Below are 21206 nucleotides of genomic sequence, written 5' to 3' on the forward strand. Positions count from 1 at the left end.
TGAACCCAGGGTTCTTGTTCTTAGCCACAGTGATCAACTACCTTCCTTGGAGTATCACCCAAGTCCATCCAGCCACTCCCTTATCCATCCTGTTTCTTCCTCCCACCTCTCTGCCTTGCCTGTGAGGTGCTTCTGTCATAGCATCTAGGAGGTTTTCCTGCTTATTGGACTGTCTTCCTCTTCTAGACTGTAAGGATTTCACTTAAGACTGTGTTCATTTTAATTGGCAGGAAATCCAATATATAGGGGCTTGTAGTTCCTGTTTAGCAAGAAATGAGGTAGGCTGTTTCTAGTGTGGCTCATAGCTCAGTGAAAGTGAAAGTAGCTCAGTAGCATCAGGGAAATGTCTATGTTCTTTCTTGATTATTTCCTCAAGGCAGCAGAATGGCCACTGTAGCTCCAGACATCACATCTGAGTTCAAGGTGAAAAGTCCCTTTTTAATTGTTAAAGCAAAGGCTTTGCCAAAGGACTTCCCTAACATCTCATTGACCAGAACTATGTCAAATGGCCACTCCTGGTTGTAAGAGAGGCAGAGAAAGGATTATTTTGCCTGGGACTGGGTTCATTGTCACTTCATATAAAACTAGCATAAGGGAAGAAGAGAAGCTAGACACTGGGTAGAAGACAAGCAGTGTCTGCTAGTAGCCTAGAGAACAGAGACTGTGAATTATTAATTTCTCCCAAGTGCTCAGAATCTGAATGCTTTATAATTGTTCTGTGTTGACAGAGAAGTCTATGGCAACCCACTCCAGTACTCTTGCCTGGAAAATCCCATGGCCAGAGGAGCCTGGTGGACTGCAGTCCATGGGGTCCTGAAGTGTCGGACACGACTGAGCGACTTCACTTTCACTTTTCACTTTCATGCACTGGAGAAGGAGATGGCAACCCACTCCAGTGTTCCTGCCTGGAGAATCCCAGGGACAGGGGAGCCTGGTTGGCTGCCGTCCATGGGGTCGCACAGAGTCGGACGTGATTGAAGCGACTTAGCAGCAGCAGCAGCAAGGATTTTGAAGAAAAGTTTCAAACTAACTTTTTTAAAACTATTTTCTAAATTTACTGAGCTAAGTAAACTTGTTACTAATGAAGTGATATAAGTTGATACTAACAGATATATTATTTCAGGAAAAAGGCATCAGGTTATAAAAACATAAAAATAGGGACTTCCCTGGTGGTCTAGAGGCTAAGACTCTGTGCTCCCAATGCAGGGGGCCAGGGTTCAATCCCTGGTCAGGGAACTTGATCCCACATGCTGCAGCTAAGGCTGGGAACAGCCAAATAAATAAATAAAATAAATAAATATTTAAAAAAAAAAAACATAAAAATATGTGAAAGGAGGACTGAAAATATACTATATGAGTCTGGCAAATAAACTTAAAAAAAAAAACAACTTGGGAAATTTTGGCAACATTGGCACAAAGTTGAATCATGGATTCTCACTCAGATGCATGTGCCAACCAAGACTCACTCATTCCATAATAAAAACTCTGCAACCCCCCCCCCCAAAAAAAAATTGTTCTGTGTTGTTGCCTTTCAGGCAACATGCAGATATAAGCATATAAACTTTTTTTTTTTTCCAAATACTTTGGCCATCTGATGTGAAAAGCCAACTCATTGGAAGAGACCCCGATGCTGGGAAGGATCGAGGGCAGGAGGAGAAGAGGGCGACAGAGGATGAGATGGTTGGGTGACATCATCGACTCAAAGGACATGAGTTTAAGCAAACTCTGGGAGATGGTGAAGGACAGGGAAGGCTGGTGTGCTGCAGTCCATGGAGTCGCAAAGAGTCAGACATGACTGGGCAAGTGAACAACAACATACTGTACATACTATTGTTAATTTCTTTTTTTACTTAATAAGATGATGTAAATCATCCATATAATTTTAAATGACTACATAGTAGTTCATCTTGATGAAATACCATAATTTACTCAATAATTCCCTATAATTAATCATTCAGCTTGTTTTTAATGTCACAATCATAAACAGCCCTGTGATTAACAATCTTATAACTTTATTTTATGCACATTTACAATTAATTTCTTAGTACACAGTCTTAGATTATGCTGGGTTAAAATCTGTACCAGGACTTTCTGGGGCGGTCCAGGGATTAGGAATCCATCTTCCAGTGCAGGGGACTTGGGTTCAATCCCTGGTTGGAGAACTAAGATCCCACATGCCATGGGGCAACTAAGCCCTCACACCTCAAGTAAGTCCATCCTGTACAACTGGAGAATCTCATGCACCACAACGAAGACCCAGTGCAGAAAAGAAAAACAAAAACTGTACCAACTATTAGAGCTTTTGATACCAAACTGACCCCAGAAAAGTTGTGCCAGTTGTACATATCCTCCAAGAAATTCTAAGAATGCCTGTTCCCGTACAAGTTTGGGTATTTTCCTTGCTGATTTGATAGGAAAATTGCAAAATATAGAAGTTTGCATTTTCTTTGGTTACAATTGAGGTTACATTTAACATATATATATATATACACACACACACATATTACACACTGGGCACTTGTAGTTCTTTTAATTTTCTGTTCACTTCTCTAACTCATTTAGCAAGTTGAGTTTTTCTCATTGGATTGCAAAAGCACTTTCTATATGAAGGAGACAAGGAGTTTCATAGGAGAAGGGTTCATACTGAGCTGTATTTGAAGGCTAAATAGGACTTTGATGGGTGGACAAGTGGTGAAGAGGGGGTTCTAGGTATAGGAACAGCATGGGCAAAGGTTCAGAGGTAGGAAACAATGAGTGTGTTAGGGCACTGTGTTAATTTCATAGGGCTACCATTAGAAAAAATTATCCCAAACTTGGTGACTTAAAAACAACAGAAATTTAGTTGCTCAGAGTCTGGAGGCCAGAGTCCAAAATCCAGGTGTTGGCTGGGCCATGCTCCCTGCCAAGGGACTAAGCTGGGAAGAATCCTTGCTTGCCTCTTCCAACTGGTGGTTCCAGGCATCCCCTGACTTCTGGCTGCATAACTCCGATCTCTGCTTCCGTTTTCACATGACCTTCTGTGTGTCTGTGTCTTCTCCCTGCTGTTACCTACAAGGACACATCATCTGATTCAGATCCGTCTTAGTCTAGAGGGCTTCCCCAGTGGCTCAGCAGTAAAGAATCCACCTGCAATGCAGGAGACACGGGTTCGATCACCAGGTCGGGAAGATCTCTTGGAGGAGGGCATGGTAACCCACTCTAGTGTTCTTGCCTGGAGAATCCCATGGACAGAGGAGCCTGGCGGGCTTACAGTCCATAGGGTCGCAAAGAATCAGACATGATGGAAGCAACTTACCATGCATTCACGCAGTTAGTCTAGGATCATCTTTTCTAGGGATCCTTAACTTAATTACATGTACAAAGAACTTTTTCCTAAATAAGGTCACATTTATGAGTGCCAAGGTTAGGATTTGGATATATATACAGGGGCTTACAGGGACATACCTAGAAAATATCTGATATTACAGAACAGCAGAATATGACTCTGTAAAGGAAGAGTCAAATGATGACCATGAAAGGCCTTTTGCTGTGCAGTTTGGCTTGTGCCCTTGAAGTGAATGGGGAACTGTTGAATTTTGAATCATCAGATTTGTAGTCTGGCACTCACAGGGAAAGAGTGTTGGTATTGTCCTTGTAAGAGTTGATGAAGATGGGAAAAAGGATGGGGAATGGGGATATCTCAGGGTGTAGGATATGAACAGGAAGAGGGAGGAATCTGGAATGACTCCTTGGTTTCCAATTTGAATAATCTAGCACATTAACTTCAGGAAAAGGTTGGGTTTGAATTTCCTGGGGGTGGAGATGTGCAGGAAATAATCAAAGAGATGGGTCTGTAGCCCAGACCTCTCCCTAGAATATAAACAAAATTTGGGAGAGGGGAGTAAAGGAAGTGACAGAAGCCTGGGGAACACCAATTTCTCCCCCTCATTTTCTTGTGAAAAATTTCAAGCCTACCTAAAAGTTTAAAGTATCTTATAGTGAACACCCATGGGCCCACCATCTGGAGTCTATAATTATCATTTTTCTCCATTTGCTTTATCACACATCTATCCATCCCTCTTGAACATCATCAATGCATCTTGTTTTGTGTGTATTTCAGGGTAAGTTGCAAACATTAGGTACGTTTCACTTTGACACCTTAACATGCAAATCAATCAGTAGAGTTCAATATTTAGTGAAACACACAAATCTTAAGTGTACTATTTGATGAAGTCGATGAATGCATCACTGTATACCCACATATCCCTGTCAAGATACATTTCCATCTCCCTAGAAAATTCCCTGTGCTCCTTCCAGTCAACTCCTGTCCCCACCTGACCCCTACAAGCAACCGTTATTTTCATTTTTTTTTTTTCAAGCATAAATTAGTTTTGTCTGTTCTAGAACTTCATGTAAGTGGAGCCATACAAGATGTGTTCCTTTGTATCTGGCTTCTTTCACTTAGCATAATGCCTGTAAAGAGTCATTTTTTTGTGTCTCAGTAGCTTGTCCCTTTTATTGCTGAGTGAAAGTCGCTCAGTCATGTCTGACTCTCTGCGACCGCATGGAATTCTCCAGGCCAGAATACTGGAGTGGGTAGCCTTTCCCTTCTCCAGGGGATCTTCCCAACCCTGGGATCAAACTCAGGTCTCCTGCATTGCAGGCAGATTCTTTACCAGCTGAGCCACAGGGAAGCCTTTATTGCTGAACAGTATTCTATTATAAAGATGTGTGGTTTAGTCACTAAGTTGAGTCTGACTCTTTGGGACACCATGGACTGTTGCCTGCCAGGCTCCTCTGTCCATGGGATTTCCCAGTCAAGAATGCTGAAGTGGGTTGCCACCTCCTTCTCCAGAGGATCTTCCTGACCCAGGGATCAAACCCATGTCTCCTGTGTTGGCAGGCAGATTCTTTACTACTGAGCCATCAGGGAAGCCTGTAAAGATGTGTAGGAATAACAATTTGGGGGAATTCCCTGATGGTCCAGTGTTTAGGACTCCGCACTTCCACTGCAGGGGGCATGGATTCAATCTTTGGTTGGGGAACAAAGATCCCACAAGCCAAAGGTGCAGCCAAAAAAAAAAAAAAAAAAAAGAAAAGAAGAGGAATTTTTTAAGGGGTGGACAGAGAAAGAGGATTCTACCAAGGATACTAGAAGGAACAGTGAAGGCAGTAGGAAAAGCACCCAGAGAGAATGTCAAGGAAAACCATCTGGATCAGTTATAATTAGGTTTGACTACATATAACATAAAAACTAAATAACAGTGACTTAAATAACAGGCATGTTTCTTCTCTCAAGTAGAAGAAGTCCAGAGATAGACAGTCCTGGGGTGGTATATTGGCTCACTGTGCCATCACTGGCCTAGGCTCCTAGCTTTGTGCTCAGCTATATTCAGTACTGGCTTTTATCCTCAAGGTCACCTCGTGGTTCAGTATGGCTGCTGGAGCTCCAGCCTTCCTATCTGCTTTCCAAACTGGTAACAGAAGGAGGAAGCATGGAGAGAGGGGAAAAATACATTCTAGCTGAAACAATCTCAGAAACTTTCCTCAAAGTTCTACACATATCCACTTAATACTCGTCGGCCGGAACTTCATCACATACCCTGTACCACTAGGCAGAGCAGCCACTGAGCACATTGCCACTCCAAAGATAGTAAGATTTCTGATACTAGGAGGGGAAATGGATATTGGCTGTCAGTAGCATCTTCTACCTTCTCTCTCTCTCTCTTTTTTACAGTATTTATTTATTTTGCACCAGATCTTAGTGGTGGCACACGGGATCTCTGATCTTCATTGCAGCTTGCAGGATCTTTAGTTGTGGCATGCGAACTCTTAGTTGCAGCATGTGGGATCTAGTTCCCTGACCAGGGATGGAACTTGGGCCCCCTGCATTGGGAGTGCAGAGTCTTAGCCATTGGACTACCAGGGAAATCCCCTTCTCCCTCTTTTGACACCTTGTGGCCTAGCCATGTCCACTCAGCCTTCCTACCTGAGGACCTATGCAGACTGAAGGCTGTGCTTGGCAGATTTACATCCTCCAAGTTCCTAGGGCTCCTTCCTTCTCGAAGGGGTGGTGTCTCTATCTTTTCTATAGGTCCTTCTTTTCTGGTAGGAGTTTCCAGGGTCTCTGGCTGGCTTTCTGGGCTGTCGGGGTCTCCTGGAGTGTGAAATGAAAGGGGCAGTATCCAGGAGAATTTGCAGAGAGCTCTACGGACATTCTCTTCCACCCCTGGGCATCCCCGTTGCTGTGGCTGGGACTCTCCCCTCGCCTCTTTGGTCAGCGTCCCCTGACAAGCAGGGCTTCTTCTCCAATCCTTGTACTGATGGAAAGAGATTCCTCTAGAAAGTAATGAGATTCAGAAGGGGAAAGATGGCATTTGGAGACAGACAGACTTGGGTTGAGATCCTTTCTGCGCAAAGCTTTCTGAGACTCAGAGACTCTGTCTGTGACCTGGGGGTAGTGAGAGCAGCTTCACCGACGTGGCTGGGCTGAGCTGTGGTCCACGGCCCCCTCTCTGATAAGGATGAATTGGGCACACATCGGGGAAGCTGGCAGCAAACTTCCCACCCTGTCATGACCCAGGTAGTTCCAGACTGTGCAGTAGAGTTCGGCCTCACCACCCTCCCTGTGGCCCTTCTACCCTTGCCCTGGGGAAATGTCCTGAGAGTGAAGGCCCTGGTCCTGTGACCCCTGGGAATTGGTCCAGCGTAGAGAAGAATCAGGGCGGCCTGCTGGAGCCTGAACTGTTGGCCAGAGCAGGGTTCACCGTAGCTCACACCCCTGACCTTGACTCCAGGCACTAACAGGGCAGCCTGGAGCCTCCTGGAGGACAGACGGGGGCCTGTGGCCTTTCATTCCCTTCTGCTTCTCCAGAGTGAGTAGGTCTCACCAAACAGCCAGGCCCCTTCACAGTGCCAGACTCTGGCAGGCTGAATGCTGTGGCTTTTCTTCCTCCTTCTCGGCCCCTGGAAACAGCAGAATTCCTGCATGCCCCCATCAGTGGGTCCCATTTCCTGCGTGCAGGGCACACATATCTTGGCAGCTGGGTCGCTAGGCCCTCTGGTTCTTCATGTGCACATGTCCTGGGGAAAAAAATAATAATAGCTCACGGCCCTGACAGCTTAATGGGCCGACGGCACAGGAGAGGAAGTCAGCAGGAACAGGTGCAGTGAGGCCGTGGCGGGGCGGGCGGCAGCCTCAGCTGCCAAAGGGCCAGATTGGAGTGAGTGTGGCCGTGGCCGGGCGCCCTGGTGACCCGTTGACACCATTCTCAGGCTGCCGGCTGCCCCGGGGGCCGGCATGTTGTGACCGCGCAGAAGCCAGGGCCCCCGCCGAGAAGTTGGCTCAAGCCTTGGACCCGAGCAGCACAGTGCATTCCTCTGCCCAGTCACCCTCTGCACATGTTCCCAAGGCCCCACCGCATGTCGGCCATGAGTGCTGGGCCCTCGGCGAGGGCTGACACCCAGTCCCCACCCCAGGGGTTCAGGGACAGATGGGCAGGATCACCAGGGGCGCTGGAAGGCCCCACGCTGTAGGAGTTCCGGCCTGGGACACCAGGGAGGGCACCCTGGAGGAGGCGATGTCCGAGCGGGTGATGGGACAGACCCCGCCAGGGGTGGGGGTGGAGCAGGGTCCCGCAGGCCGCTGCAGGTGAGACCCCCCCCCCCCACCGATGGAGTCGGGTGGAGGACTTTTTGAGGTGCTGTCCTGTCCCTGCTGCCCCATGGACCCGGCCTGCTGTCCGCGGGAGGGTGTGTCTGTGCGTGGGCTCTGGCCTCCGAGTGGCGCTGGCAGCGCCAGCAGGGTTAATGGCAGCTTGACTTCCCTACGGCCTTCTCTGCCCTCCTTCTCCGAAGGAAGCCTCCGTGGAAATTATAGAAATAAGTGCCGGCTTTTGAGGACTCTGCTGTTCCCCCAGGTCCCTGCCAGGCCCGGCTGCCTTCTCGCCCACGTTCTGCTAGCCTTGGGCTCCGACCTGCGCGGAGCCTTGTTCAGAGGGGCGAGGGCTCCCTCGGGGGCCCTTCCTCAGCCCCCCACCCCCCGGAACCCGGCCCTGCTCCCCAGCAGCCAGGGATGGGGCTCCGTGTACAATGGTCCCCAAGGAGGAGGGGCGCAGGAAGTGACATCGCTCGGCCCGCCCCCACCTCCCTGCTCCCTATAAAAAGCAAAATGGTGACTCAGAGGGGAGAGTTGGAAGCGTCCTGCCTCCTGCTCCCACTGTTAATTTTTAGACTTGGAATTAGGCAGGAGGCAAAGGAAACAGCAGCTCGAAGTACGCGACTGACATGTTATTAAGCGGGTGGCAACCACGGAGCCGCCCCCCCTGGACTCCCCGCGGCCCCTGAACCGCAGCGCGCCGTGCCTGCCGGCGCCCCGGGCCACGCAGTCCTGCCCAGGCCGGGCGTGGATGGTGGGGCCGGGGCCATGGCAGCCGGGGGCCGCCGCCGCCGCCCACTGCGCTACCAGTCCCTGGCAGCCCTGGTGGAGGACTCTCAGTGGCCTTTCTTGTTCCTTGTCTCAGACTTCAGCTACGGGGCGGACGACTACGACGCAGAGGGGAATGAGGAGCAGAAGGGGCCCCCGGAGGGCTCGGAGACCATGCCGTACATCGACGAGTCGCCCACCATGTCGCCGCAGCTCAGCGCCCGGAGCCAGGGCGGCGGGGACAGCATCTCCCCCACCCCACCCGAGGGGCTGGCACCTGGGGTAGGTACCCCTGCTTTTCCTTACAGGTTGGGGAAGAGGAGGTTTTGAGGGGAGGTGGGGTAGGCAGGCATGGGTGCCATGGGCCAGGCTCTGCCTGGGGTGCTCCTGGGGTGCTGGACTTGGGAAACTGGGGCCTGGCCATTCTTGGTGCCCTTGGGCATCTCATTCTGGTCCTGGGCGCTCAGACTAGCCCTCCACCATCACCCCTCGCCTCCCGCTGCCACCTGCTGCTCTCTGTGCCACCCCTGCACATGTCCCTGCCTCTCTACCAGCCGTCTGCTTCCCCCTGCCTCCTGGGCCCTTCACCTCCTCTTTCAACCTTCTCTCTGAGCTCCTCTCTAGCAGGATGGGGCCTCGTGGAGGGAACAGGCTGTCCTCTCTGGGCCCGGGCCGGGCACTGGCTGCATACAGGACCTAAAGTCTGTAAAGGGCACAGACGCCGGCTCAGCAAACCGAAGCTGGCCTGGGTGCCAGCTGTGGGTGCAGGGCGGTGAGCAGCCTCTGTAGTATTCCCTGAGGACCCCGGCCCCGTCCAGCCCTCCTCTGCTGACTCTGGAAGGAGATGAGCCCTCATGGTGTCCTCCTTCCCTCTTGTCCACTGGTGAGAGCTCTGCTCCAGAGAGAAGCATTTCACGAGCAGTACTGAGGATGGGCTCTGAGACAGGCCCGGGGATAAGACATGTAGAGGTTTGCAATCCTGGTAGTTAATGCTGTTCATGGCCACGGGGACCAGCTCTGTCTGGACCCAGCTTGTGCGCGTGTCTGATACACAAGAGAAGTGAGACAGAGGGGTTCCTGGGGGCTGTTCTTCTGAAATTGGGAAGAATCAAAACCATTTCTTCTTCTGCCCAGGGGGGCTTAGATTGCTCGGTCCTACTTGGTAGGGGGCCTGTCCAGCTGTGTTTTGTAGGGGGTCCCCTTTCTTCCCTCTAATACCTTTGAGGAGCAGTTGCCGAGATGCCGGGAGATACTTGTTTATCTCCTTCAGGGCCCAGTGCTCCTCGCCCCAGCCGGGAGGCTGCCTGGACTCTACCATTTCTTGAGAAACCCCTGCTTCCCTTCCTCCCAACCTCCTCGGCCACCCTCCACCCCTGCGGAGAGCTCTCACCCCCTCTTCACACACCAGGGTGGCTGTTATAGCCTTTGGCAACAAGGGCCTTGGCAACCAGCTTCCCATTTGGGGGAAGCCACATTGTTGCCATGGCAACAGAGGCCTAGGCAGAGCTTCTCAGCTGCCAGGCAGTACAGGTTTGGAAAGGGGTGGTGGCGGGCGGGGGGAAGGGGGGAGGAGGAGATGATGGGCAAGGGTGTTGGTCAGGCTCAGGCCCCCCACAGCCGGCATTCTGGTATGTTGTCCTGTGGTTCTAAGGAAGGGTGGCAGGTGAGAGACAGCCATCACGGACCTGCAGGGCCGGATTTGTTACTGATGGAGGAGAGGGTGCTCTGGGACCTGAACTGACTCCAAGCAGGGGAAGCAAGCTGAAAACTCCTGCTTTCCGACACTTTAGGTCTCTGACCACATCAGGGCTTAGAGACATCCCGGGGAGTGTCCAGCACTGCCCCTGTGAGCAGGCACAGAAAGATTCACTGCAGGACTCAACCCAGCACCAGGAATGCTGGCTGAGAGCTGAGAACTTGTGGCCAGATTAGAACCTCTTGCTGGAGAGAGAAAAGCCATTTCCTTTCCCCTCTCTGCCTTCCTCCTTACTTCCTGTCTTGTCTCCTTCCCTTTTCACATGACCACCTTGCAGGAATGCTTGTCCATCAGCTTTTAGATGCCCTGGTGAAAGGTACTCAGGTGCTTTCTCTAGTGAAACAGATCCCAGGTGTGACAAGGAGATGCCCCTGCCTGGAGCCCTGGGGCTTCAGGGCAAGGACTTCCTTTGCTACAGTACTGCTCACTTTGCTTGGTGACTCACAAGAGAAAAACTGGGTTTGAGAACTAAAATCCAAGAGATGCTACAGTGAAAACTGACCAAAGTGCTTGGGAACCCCAGGATTAACTTTTGCACCATTGGCTAGAAGTGATACAAGATAGGGTTGGGGAGCATTAATCCAACTTGGAGATCCCAACTGAAGATTCCAGCCCCATGCACCCCACTGCCTGCCTACCTTCTCTCCTGAGTTGCCTTTCTGCCCTTTCTGCTGTGCCACTGGCCCCATCTAGTGGACACAGAAAGTATTGCTGTTTATAATGGGGCGCTGGAGAGTTGACACACTTCTTCCTGAGTACTTAGGAACTGTTTCAGCATTAAAAAAAAAAGAAAAGAAAAGAAAGAGAGAGAAAGCCAAGGTTTCTGCTGCTTGGCTCTGCTCATTTGGCCAGGCAGGTCCCCTCCCTGCCAGGCTTCCTGTTGGGGCGTTGGGAACAAGGGGACTTTTGGACCAAATCAGATGATTGTTCTAGACATTCAGAGATAGGGCCTCTGGCAGCTGGGCATTCCACAGCCAAACATGCAGCCGACTTGTTCCTGGAAGCCCAAGGAACAAGTCTTTGCATTAGAGTTCTCCAGAGAAACAGAACCTTTAGGATACAGAGGAAGAAGAATTGATGTATTAAAAGGAACTGGCTCACTAGATCATGGAGGCTGAGAAGTTCCAAGTTCTGCAGCCAGCAAGCCGGAGGCCCAGGTGAACTGATGGAATAGTTAGTTACAGTCCAAGTCCAGGAGAGTTGATGGTGGAAGTTCTAGTCCATATTGAGTCCAAAGGCAGGAAAAAACCTATGTCCCAGCTAGAAGACAGGCAGAGAGTGAATTCTTCCTTGTGCACGCATGCGCAGTCACTCAGTCATGTCTGACTCTTTGCAAACCCATGGACTGCAGCCCACCAGACTCCTCTGTCCATGGAATTTTCCAGGCAAGAATACTGGAGTGGGTTGCCATTTCCTCTCCAGAGATCTTCCCCACCCAGGGATCGAACCTGCATCTCCTGCATTGGCAGGCGGATTCTCTCCCACTGAGCCACCTTGAAGTGAATTCTCCCTTATGTCACCCTTTTGGGCTATCTGGACCCTCAACGAATTAGGTGAGGCCCATCCACATTGGAGAGGGCAAACTGCTTTATTCAGTCAACTGTTTCAAGCGTTAATCTCACCCAGAAACACCCTCACAGACACACCCAGAATAATGTTCAGCCAAATGTTTGGGCACCTGTAGCCCTGTCAGCTTGGTTCATAAAACCAGCCCTCATGGTCTGACTCTCCCAGCAGCTCAGAGAATGGCAGGGCCATGAGCTTTGGATAGACGAACTTGTGCTGCTGTCTAGCAGTGGGACCTTAAACCAGTGTCATAACCCCTCTGACCCTCAGTTTCCTCATGTCTAAATAGGACTAAATACCTGAAGGGTTGTTGAGAGGACTGAGATAGCCCCGGTGAGGCTTGTAGAACTGGGCCTGGTGTGCTGTGGGTCCTCAGTTCTTGGTGACGACGGCCCACAAGACTCTCCTCACTAGCCTCAAGAGGAGTGAGGACCCGGTCTAATGAGTGTTTGCTGGACAATGACTCACTCTGCTTTTGCAATCTCCTTTTTGGGGTTGGGTCTGTCCTAGCAGGTGCAGGAGCCCGGATGAAACTGAGTCTCTGGTGTCGGCAGGACACATGCTCCTCACTCCCCCCCAGCCCGCCCCTGCAGCCTCACTCTGCTTCCTGCCGTAGACGTGCCCCAGTGTGCAGCCCAGTGCCCGGCGGCGTTTCTTTCCCCGAACCCGGGCTGAGCACAGCGCCCCCTGGTGGCTCCGTTCAGCAGAGGGCCGGCTTTCACCCTGGGAGGGAGGGGCGGGGCTCGCTCTCGGTGACAAGGGGGTTAAGTGTTTCTCAGCCAGGACCCTGGTCTTACAGGAAAGCGGGCGCCCTGTAAACCATGGACTCCTCTGATTCCCTTCTCGGGAGGCACACTGCAAAGGGGCCACAAGGCGGAGAGAAGATCTGGGTGTTGTTTCAGTGCCACCACTTTCTAGCTGTGTGACCTAAGGGCTGTCACTCACCCTCTCTGAGCTCCAGTTTGCTCATCTGTAAAGTGAAGATACTGAGAATTTCCCTTCTCTTGACCTCACACGGCTGTCAGGAAGCTCCCATAAGGTGGTGCCAGGTGGAGCGCTTTGTAAAGTCTGCAAGTGTTAGGACTGCACGAGCTGTTGAATTGACGGGTTCAGGCTCCAGAGGGCAGGATAATTTAAAGATGGGTGGGGGAGAATTGAGATAATCACCATTGTCATCCTTCTCATCCCTCCCCCTCCCCCAACACCCTCTCTACCCCACAGCTACTTACCCTGCGCCTTCTACATGGGTTGTCTTGTGTAAGGCTCACCACAGCCCTATGTGGGCTTCCCTGGTGGCGCAGATGGTAAAGAATCTGCCTGCAATGTGAGAGACCCAGGTTCAGATCCCTGGGTCAGGACGATCCCCTGGAGAAGGGAATGGCAACCCACTGCAGTATTCTTGCCTGGAGAATTCCACGGACAGAGGAGCCTGGAGGGGTACAGTCCATGGGGTCACAAAGAGTTGGACACGGCTGAGCAACTAACCCAACAACACTAGGTGGTAGGTGCAATGATCATCATTTTTACTGCTGAGGAAATGGAAGATCAGAGAGGTGACATAATTGCCCAAGACCAGCCAGAGGAGCCAAAGATGTACTTAAACTTGGGTCTTTCTCTTTTTTTATTTTTGGCCCATGATGGCATGTGGGATCTTAGTTCCCTGACCAGGGATCAAATCTGAGCCCCCTGCACTGGAAGCTCAGTCGTAACCACGGGACCACCAGGAAGTCCCTAAATGTGGGTTTTTCTGACGCTGGAGTCTATGCAGTGCTGCCGGGTCCACTCAGACCCCACCTCCCCGTGAAGCTTTCCCAGCCCATGGCTGAGCCCTCTGCTGTTTGGGGAGTGTGCACAGTTACTTGAGGGGCACGTCTGCCCTGTGACATCAAGAGCTCTGATCCCAAATCATCTCTGTGGACCCTATCAGTGACTCCTGGCCGCCTAGGGGTATTCACCCAGTGTTGTAGAATTGAACCAACCAACCAGCACCAGGATGGCCGGGGAGCCGGGAGGTTAGGTGGATGCAGTCTCAGGGGACAAAGCTGGGATGAATCGCTGCCCCCTCTTCCCTTCCTGGTCTGTTTGGAGGCTTGTAGTTCAGGATTTGAGGTTGCAGGACAAGGAGCTTCCTTCTAGGTGAAAGGAGAAGCCACGTGGAGAGCTGGGAGCCTCTGAGCTGGCTTCCCAGTCTGCTCCCTTTGGACGGTGTTTGAGGCCTGGGTTGGGAGGCTTTGGGGCTGTCCCTGATGTTTACATCTCTCAGGGGTTTCCAGCTGCAGATAAAACCAGGCATTGCTCCTCAAGTTACCAACCTCCTGCCTCAGCAGCCTTGCTCCTCACGGCTCCTTTCTGGATCTTTGGTCCCCGCTGCAAAGAGAAGGAGCCTGCCTGGCCCTGCTACGTGCCGGGTGCCCGGCTGCATTGCCACCCAGCCCTCCAGCTGCTGGAGGAGCCCCCATTTCATAGATGAGGGATCTATGGCTCAGGCAGTTGCTTGGCTTATCCGAGTCAAGGAGGATGTAAATCGGAAGTGGGGAGACGCAGTGCCTTGGCTGTGGCCCTCAGCCCCTCCACAGCTGGCCTTCCCTGGGCTCTCTGGCTCATCGCCGCCCCACGCCCCCCACATCTGGATGGGACTTGGGCTTCCCTGGTCTGCCACACCTGGCCAACCTGGAGCACCCTGTAGCGCTCACGGCCTGTCTGGGGCCTCCCTCTCCCTGCCAGTGTGCTGAGATCATGGCTCATTAACATGCTTCACACTCGCTAGTAAGGCTGCTTCCAAAGCAGACTCTATTCGGTGAGGGTCGGCTCACCTCCTGCAGATCCCAGGACGGTGGATAGGAGAGTGAGCCCAGCCAGACCCATCCTCTGCCCTTGAAGCTCTGGAGTCTTTGGGGGTGGGGTAGGGAGGCCAACAGATGTGAAATTGCCCCAAGAATGCCTTCACTTTGAGACGTTTGGCCATATAGTTGAGCTGCCAAGGGGCAGAGGCTGGATGGCCTCTGGGCTCTGGGCTCTACCAGGGCACAGAAGGGCAGGGAATATCCCTGCAGCAGGCTGGATCTTACCCACGGACTCTCTTTTCCATCATCATCACCTGGTTCCCCCGGCTTCCCAGGTGGCACTAGTGGTAAAGAATCCACCAGGAGATGCGGGTTCGATCCCTGGGTCGGGCAGATTCCCTGGAGAAGGAAATGGCAACCCACTCCAGGATTCTTGCCTGGAAAATCCCATGGACAGAGGAGCCTGGTGGGCTATAGTCCGTGGGGTCACAAAGAGTCAGACAGTTGAGTGACCTAGCACATCATGCACTCACGCACCTGGTTCCTCCACTAGTGGGTGCTGGCGCTTTCTTTCCACCATGATGCTCTGATGATGCTCTCGTACAGGGGTCCCCAACCTCCAGGATCTAATAACCTGATAACCTGTGGTAGAGCTAGTGTAATAACAATTGGAATAAAGGGCATAATAAATGTAAAGTATCTGAATCATGCCCAAGCCATCTCCCCCGACCTGAGTCCATGGAAAAGTTATCTTCCATGAAACTGGTCCCTGGTACCAAAAAGGTTGGGGACCACCGCTCCTGTGGACTTTCCTCCGACAGGGTTATGAGCTGGTTGCTTCTGTCTGGAAGGCAACACAGATTCCTCCCACCCTCCTGCCTGTGTGACAGAAAGAAGAGAAACACTTGCATAGCCATTACAGAAGGCTGGGCCCTGTTGTTGCACTTTATAAATACTGCCTCATTTAGTCCTCACCATCCGTTGGGAGGTCGGCACTGTGACTGCCCCGTTTTCCAGATGTGAAAACTGAGGCGCAGAGAGGTGACACAATCCAGCTGAGGTCCCAGAGCTGATGAGTGGGGGTTGCTCATCTCCGTGGTTCTCTGCCAGCTGTCCAGGACAAGCCTTAGTGTACTTCCTGGCTCTGTAACTTGAAACAGCCTGTAGAGTCCTAGTCCCCGCAACTGTAAATAAGTGTAAATACCTCCTATCTGGAAGGGCTGCTGAGAGGACCAAGAGACACAGCAACTGTGAGAACACAGTCTGCATCCCAAGGAGGACACCTCTCCCGGGATATGAACTCGGTAACATGGGTCCCCAGCTCTGGCTGTCCTTGGGCCCCCCACCCCCACTCTAGTCCTAGCAGAGGTGGCTCAGCGCCCTCCCTGGCATGCCTGGGAGGCAGAGGCCCCTCTGGAGGGTGTCGCGGTGGATGACCAGTTTCCTCAGGTACCATCCACCCAACCTGAACCTCTTGATTTATCTTCTTGGGAGACCTTTTATCTTGCCCTGTAAAGCTCCTGAGGTCAATTCTATTCACTATGTGTTTTCTGAGCACCTACCTTTTTTTTTTGGCTGCACCTTGCAGCTTACAAGATCTCAGTTCCCCGACCAGGTTTTGAACCCAAGCCATGACAGTGAAAGCCCGGAGTCCTAACCACTAAACCACCAGGGCACACCTTTTATACGATCTTGTTCTGGGTGCTGTGGGATAAACAGGAATTGCCCCTCACCTCCCCCCGCCCCCCATACACACGCACATATGCATATACATGCACACAATTCCTCAATTTCAAGGCCTGAGAGATGTATTAATATAGCATCTCAAGGAAGAAGCCATGTGGCCTCAGGTGGGGGAATCAAGGAAGGCAGCATGGAGGAGGCAGCCTCAGAAAGTAGGTAGTGTTCTGCCTGGGCACTGGTCAGGAAGGACATTCTAGATAAAGGGGGCTGTTTAAGTTCTGGAATGTGGGAAGGCCTCTGGAGGTGTGAGAAGGGGGGAATGGTCTGGTGGGGCCGGAGCACTGGGTTCACTGGAAGAGGTGGGAGGTGAGGCTGGGATTGGGCTAGGGCTCCCCTTTCTTGCACTCTCCACACCCCACCACCCCTGCCAAAGAAGGGGAGAATAGCAGGTGCCTGCCAAGGACTCGACATATGCCAGACACTGCCCCACGTGTACTAGTCCTCCCAGCAAACCTAGCATATATGCTATGCAATATGCAAGTCGCTCAGTCGTGTCAGACTCCGTGTGACCCCATGGACTGTAGCCCACCAGGCTCCTCTGTCCATGGGATATTCCAGGCAGGAATACTAGAGTGGGTTGCCATGCCCTCCTCCAGGGGACCTTCCTGACCCAGGGATCGAAACTGCGTCTCTTATGTCTCCTCCATTGACAGATGGGTTCTTTACCACTCGTGCCACCTGGGAAACCCTCAGCAAACCTAGAGTTGGTGTTAGAATTATCCCTGTTTTACAGATGAGGAAACCGAGGCCTATAGAGTTTGAATGACTTGCCCAGGGTCACACAACTGGTAAGAGGCAGAACAAGGATTCCAGTATAAAATCCAGGAGAAGTTTTTTTTATTTTGTTTTTATAAACAGTGTCGTGTACTGGCTTATATCCAACATTTGCTTCATGTGATTGAACTCTATGTGATGTTTGTAGTGACTTCTGCTACAGCAGAAAAAGGGAAGTCAGAGGGAGGAGGCTGATTATCAAGAAGATGATGAACCTGATTCTATCTGTGGTGGATGCTGACCCTGTGTCTACCCATGGCACTGGCCCCCGGGGTCAGTTCTCATTGGCCCAGGGTCTGATGAGCTCTGGAAAACAAAGGGGTGGGCTTGAGTTCCTGCCAAGGAAGTAGGAAGGGCCAGGAACAAGTAGAGAAGAAGGAGATGGGGCTCCAAGCCAGGAAAAGGCCTGGAGGCGAGACTGTGCCTGGCCCTTTCAGGGGACAGCAAACAGCAAAGGTGGTTGTTGTCAACAATGTGATCAGTTGAGTCATCAGCAAGGGCCCCACTGTCCTTGTTTGGGCTGACTTGGTGGCTTCCTGCTGGGCACAGAGTGAGCAATGTGTTAGAAAGAGTAATCTGATGTCAGCGGGAGGGACACATTGAAACACTGTCCGGTCACTCCCAGTCAGATTTTTCCATGCCTGCCCCTAGCAGTGCTGTCAAGGCCATGCCTAACCTGACCACTTGACTGCTGCCCACCTCTGCAACCTCATCACCAGCCCTCCAGCTAGAACCTGAGCTCCACCATGGAGCTTTGTCAGTTTTGTACTTAAATGTGTGCTCATTGCAAACCCTAGTACCTAGAACTGTGCCTGGCACATCAGAGATGCCCAGTAAGTACTGGTGGAATGAAGGAAGACTTGCCACCCAGACTGAACTCGTTTCATTGTGCCTCCTGCTGTCCTATCTGTCTGCGAGTCCCCACTGGCATGGCTAGTCACTGTTCATTTTCAGGTAGGAGTTTTGTTTTTGTATCATCTTTTGGCTGTGCCTTGTGGCATGCTGGATCTTAGTTCCCCAGCCGGGGATCCTATCGCCCCCGCTGCAGTGGAAGTGTGGTGTCCTAACCACTGAACCACCAGGGAAGTCCCAGGTAGGAGTTTTAAGGTCACCTTCTCTGGAGAACTTCCTGTGAGTGACTCCCCTTTGCTGCATCATATGTGTGTGTCTTGTGCCCCCAGAGCTCGGTCTACTTTCCCAATTGTAGCACGTAACACACTTCTTTTTTTTAACTTCTTCATTTTTTGATTATATCACTGAAAATTCTAATTTTATAGAAATGTATCATATGGAAAGTGAAAGTCTCCTTAAGTCTCCTTTTACAGAGAGAATATCTGTTAAGAGATGGTTGTATATTTTTCCTTGTGAGATATTATATACATAAAATACATTTTAATGTATATTTATAAATACATTATATAATATGTATGTATTTACTTATACATTATATATTTATATATAAGTACATTATATATGCATTATACATATTTGTATATATAAACACATTCTATATATATGTGTATATGTATATATTATTGTTGTTTAGTCGCTAAGTCATGTCCAACTCTGCAACCCCATGGACTGTAGTCCACCAGGCTCCTGTGTCCATGGGATTTTCCAGGGAAGAATACTGGAGTAGGCTGCCATTTCTTTCTCCAATATGTGTATATGTGTGTGTGTATATACATATTTTAAAAAGTGGGATCATACTATTGATACTTTATGCAATTTTCTCTGGTTATTTTACTTAATAAGTCTTGGACGTCTTGCGTATCAGTAATTAAAGACCTACCTCATTCTCCTTCACAACTGTATGTAGTGTTTCTTTTGACGGATGTACAATAATTCACTTGGCCAGTCCCCATCAAGTAGACATTTGGACTGTTTCCAGTCTTTCACTGGTTTAACCATCATTGCAGTGAACATCTTTGTGCAGAGATCTTTGAGCCCTTGTAGAAATGTTTTTGCAGAAAAATTCCATAAAGTGGAGGTGCTGACTCAGAGGGTGTGAACATTTTAAATCACAATAGATATTTCCGAGTTATTCTTTCTGAAGGGGTTGTACCTCGGCCCCATAGTTCTGAGACTGCACCCTTCCCCTGGCCCTACCTTGGCGAGTGGTGGCCGGTCTGTCCCTGAGACAGTCAGCTCCATGGAGGTAGACAAATCCTCTCGCTGGTGGCTGCGTTGTGAGTGCTACCCCAGCGCCTGGCAGGCAATAGATACTTGTTGATGGAGGGGGTAAGGGAATGAGGGGATGGAGAGGAGTGTGAGAGAAGGCTGCTGGGTTTGGGGAGAGTAAACTGTTGGTGGCTTGGAAAAGTGTAGGCTTGGTGGGTGTCGGAAATCTTAGTCCATGTCCCTTGCCCATGGGGGACCCCACGCCCCTCGCCCTCCACGGAGTGCTTCCCGCCCACCCCTCCAAGTTCATCACCTGCCCCTTCTCTCTTCTGTCCTCCTGCTGTGTTTCCTGGGGTTCCTTCCAAAACATTTTCCTCCCATTGCCTTGAAGCCCTTCCCCTTTTCAAGATGCTGCTCAGAAACCACTCTCCCGTGAAGCTTTTCCTCTCAGGCAGGATTAGGACCTTTGTCCTCTGTTCCCACTGTGTTGACCAGTGAGAATACTGCCTCATCTGTTTGTAGGCCCGTCACCCTCTTTGAGTTGAGTTTTTTTTTTTGCCACGAGGCATGCATGGGATCCTTCCCAACCAGGGAGGTTCACCCCTGGCCCCTGCAGTGGGAGCTTGGGGTCTTAACCACTGGACCACCAGGGGAGTTTGAGTTGAGAGCATTCTAATAGCAAGGACTGTGTCCCCCAGGTTTGTGTATTTGTAATGCCGGGCCTTCTCTGGGTATGAATGAACCATCAGATGGACAGACAAGATCAGGAGTCAAAGAGGGATATTATTGTGGTTGTGTCGTGTGAGATGCTGCAAACCCTGGTTGGGGTGGTGGCTTTGGAAAAGGAAAAGAAGGAAGCACTAAGTGACTTGGTAAAAAGGATGTGGGGCCTGAGGGAAGAAACAGTCACAAGATGGTGACCCCGCCAACAGAAGTGGAGAAGCCAGAAGGGGAAGCTGGTTGAGAGAGGGAGAAGGGTCGTTTGGTCTGGAGAGGTGGAGTTTGAGGGGCTGCCAGTGGGACTTCCAAGTGAGAAGAACCAGCAGACAGCTCAGACGTCACACTGGGAGCAGAGCAGGACACTGCGGCTGCAGATGGGGACGGGCCACCAGTGACGGGGGATGAGTTCCCCAAGGGTAGAGGGGGGTAGAGGGCATAGTGCGGAGGCCTGGGTCCAACTGGGTAACTCCATCTTCTAGGGGGCAGGAGAGAGAAGGGCCAGCCTAAACCAGAGTGGTCAGAGGCAGCATCGACATGGCCATGGGAGCTGAGGGGTTTAAGAGTGTCCAGACTGCAGAGGCAAAGGAGTAGAGAAGGGAGCCTGTGACTTGGGAATACAGCAGCTGCAAGGCCTTTGGAGCAAGCAGCTTCTCTGGAGAGGAGGATCGGGAGCTAGGCAGAGCAGGCAGAGCTGCAGAGGACAGAGGGAGGAAGCCCGGTCCAGGGCTGGCTCAGGGCATGGGCAGGGGAAAGGGAGGAGACACCCCCTGGGACTTGTGAGTCATTCCCTCCAGGGGCAGGACTGAGGGCCTCTGAGTGGAGTCTGTGTGCCTGAGGGAGATGGAAGGACACTTGAGTTACTCACTGGAATTTCCAGCCAACCCCGGGACCGGTGGAGTGGAGATGTTTGGATGTTCAGGGGGGCAGCTTCTGAGAGGTTTCAGGGTTTGGAAGAAGTGGTGTCGACCCTGCCCTGCTGGGGAGGGGCCTGGGGAAACAGAGAGGGGGATACTTCTAGGAGACCCCTCAGGACCCCTCATGTTCCTTTGGGTGGGGGAAGGCAGATGGGGGGGCCCTCGGGCTGTTAGGCCCTTCTCCCATGCCACCTGCTTGTCCGACCAGTGAGGGCAGCCCCCATATGCCATGCACTCGGAGCCTGCAGGGTGGGAGGCTGGCACAGAGCCCTGGGCTGGCACACGCTGTGCCCTGGGGAATGCCAGTCCTGGTTGTTCCCAAGCCCTGAGAACAGCCTCACCCGCTCAAACCAGATGAGGAATTGTGGCCCTTCTGATGTGCCCCGGCTATATATAACCCAGCCAGGGCAGGGACGGGGACTGAT

General features: G+C 51.4%; 1 protein-coding gene across 2 annotated transcripts in view; it reads left to right on the forward strand.

Moving 5' to 3' along the window:
- The window catches only part of ABR (ABR activator of RhoGEF and GTPase), a 191604-nt gene that overhangs the window by 81201 nt on the left and 89197 nt on the right, over nucleotides 1-21206 (forward strand). For both annotated transcript variants that reach the window (XM_043903297.1, XM_043903299.1), the window contains exon 2: nucleotides 8502-8686. In XM_043903297.1, the coding sequence (XP_043759232.1) occupies nucleotides 8502-8686 (185 nt within the window). The remainder of the gene's footprint in view (nucleotides 1-8501; nucleotides 8687-21206) is intronic.

Source organism: Cervus elaphus, chromosome 5 (genome assembly GCF_910594005.1).
Source record: "Cervus elaphus chromosome 5, mCerEla1.1, whole genome shotgun sequence".
Taxonomy (NCBI): domain Eukaryota; kingdom Metazoa; phylum Chordata; class Mammalia; order Artiodactyla; family Cervidae; genus Cervus; species Cervus elaphus.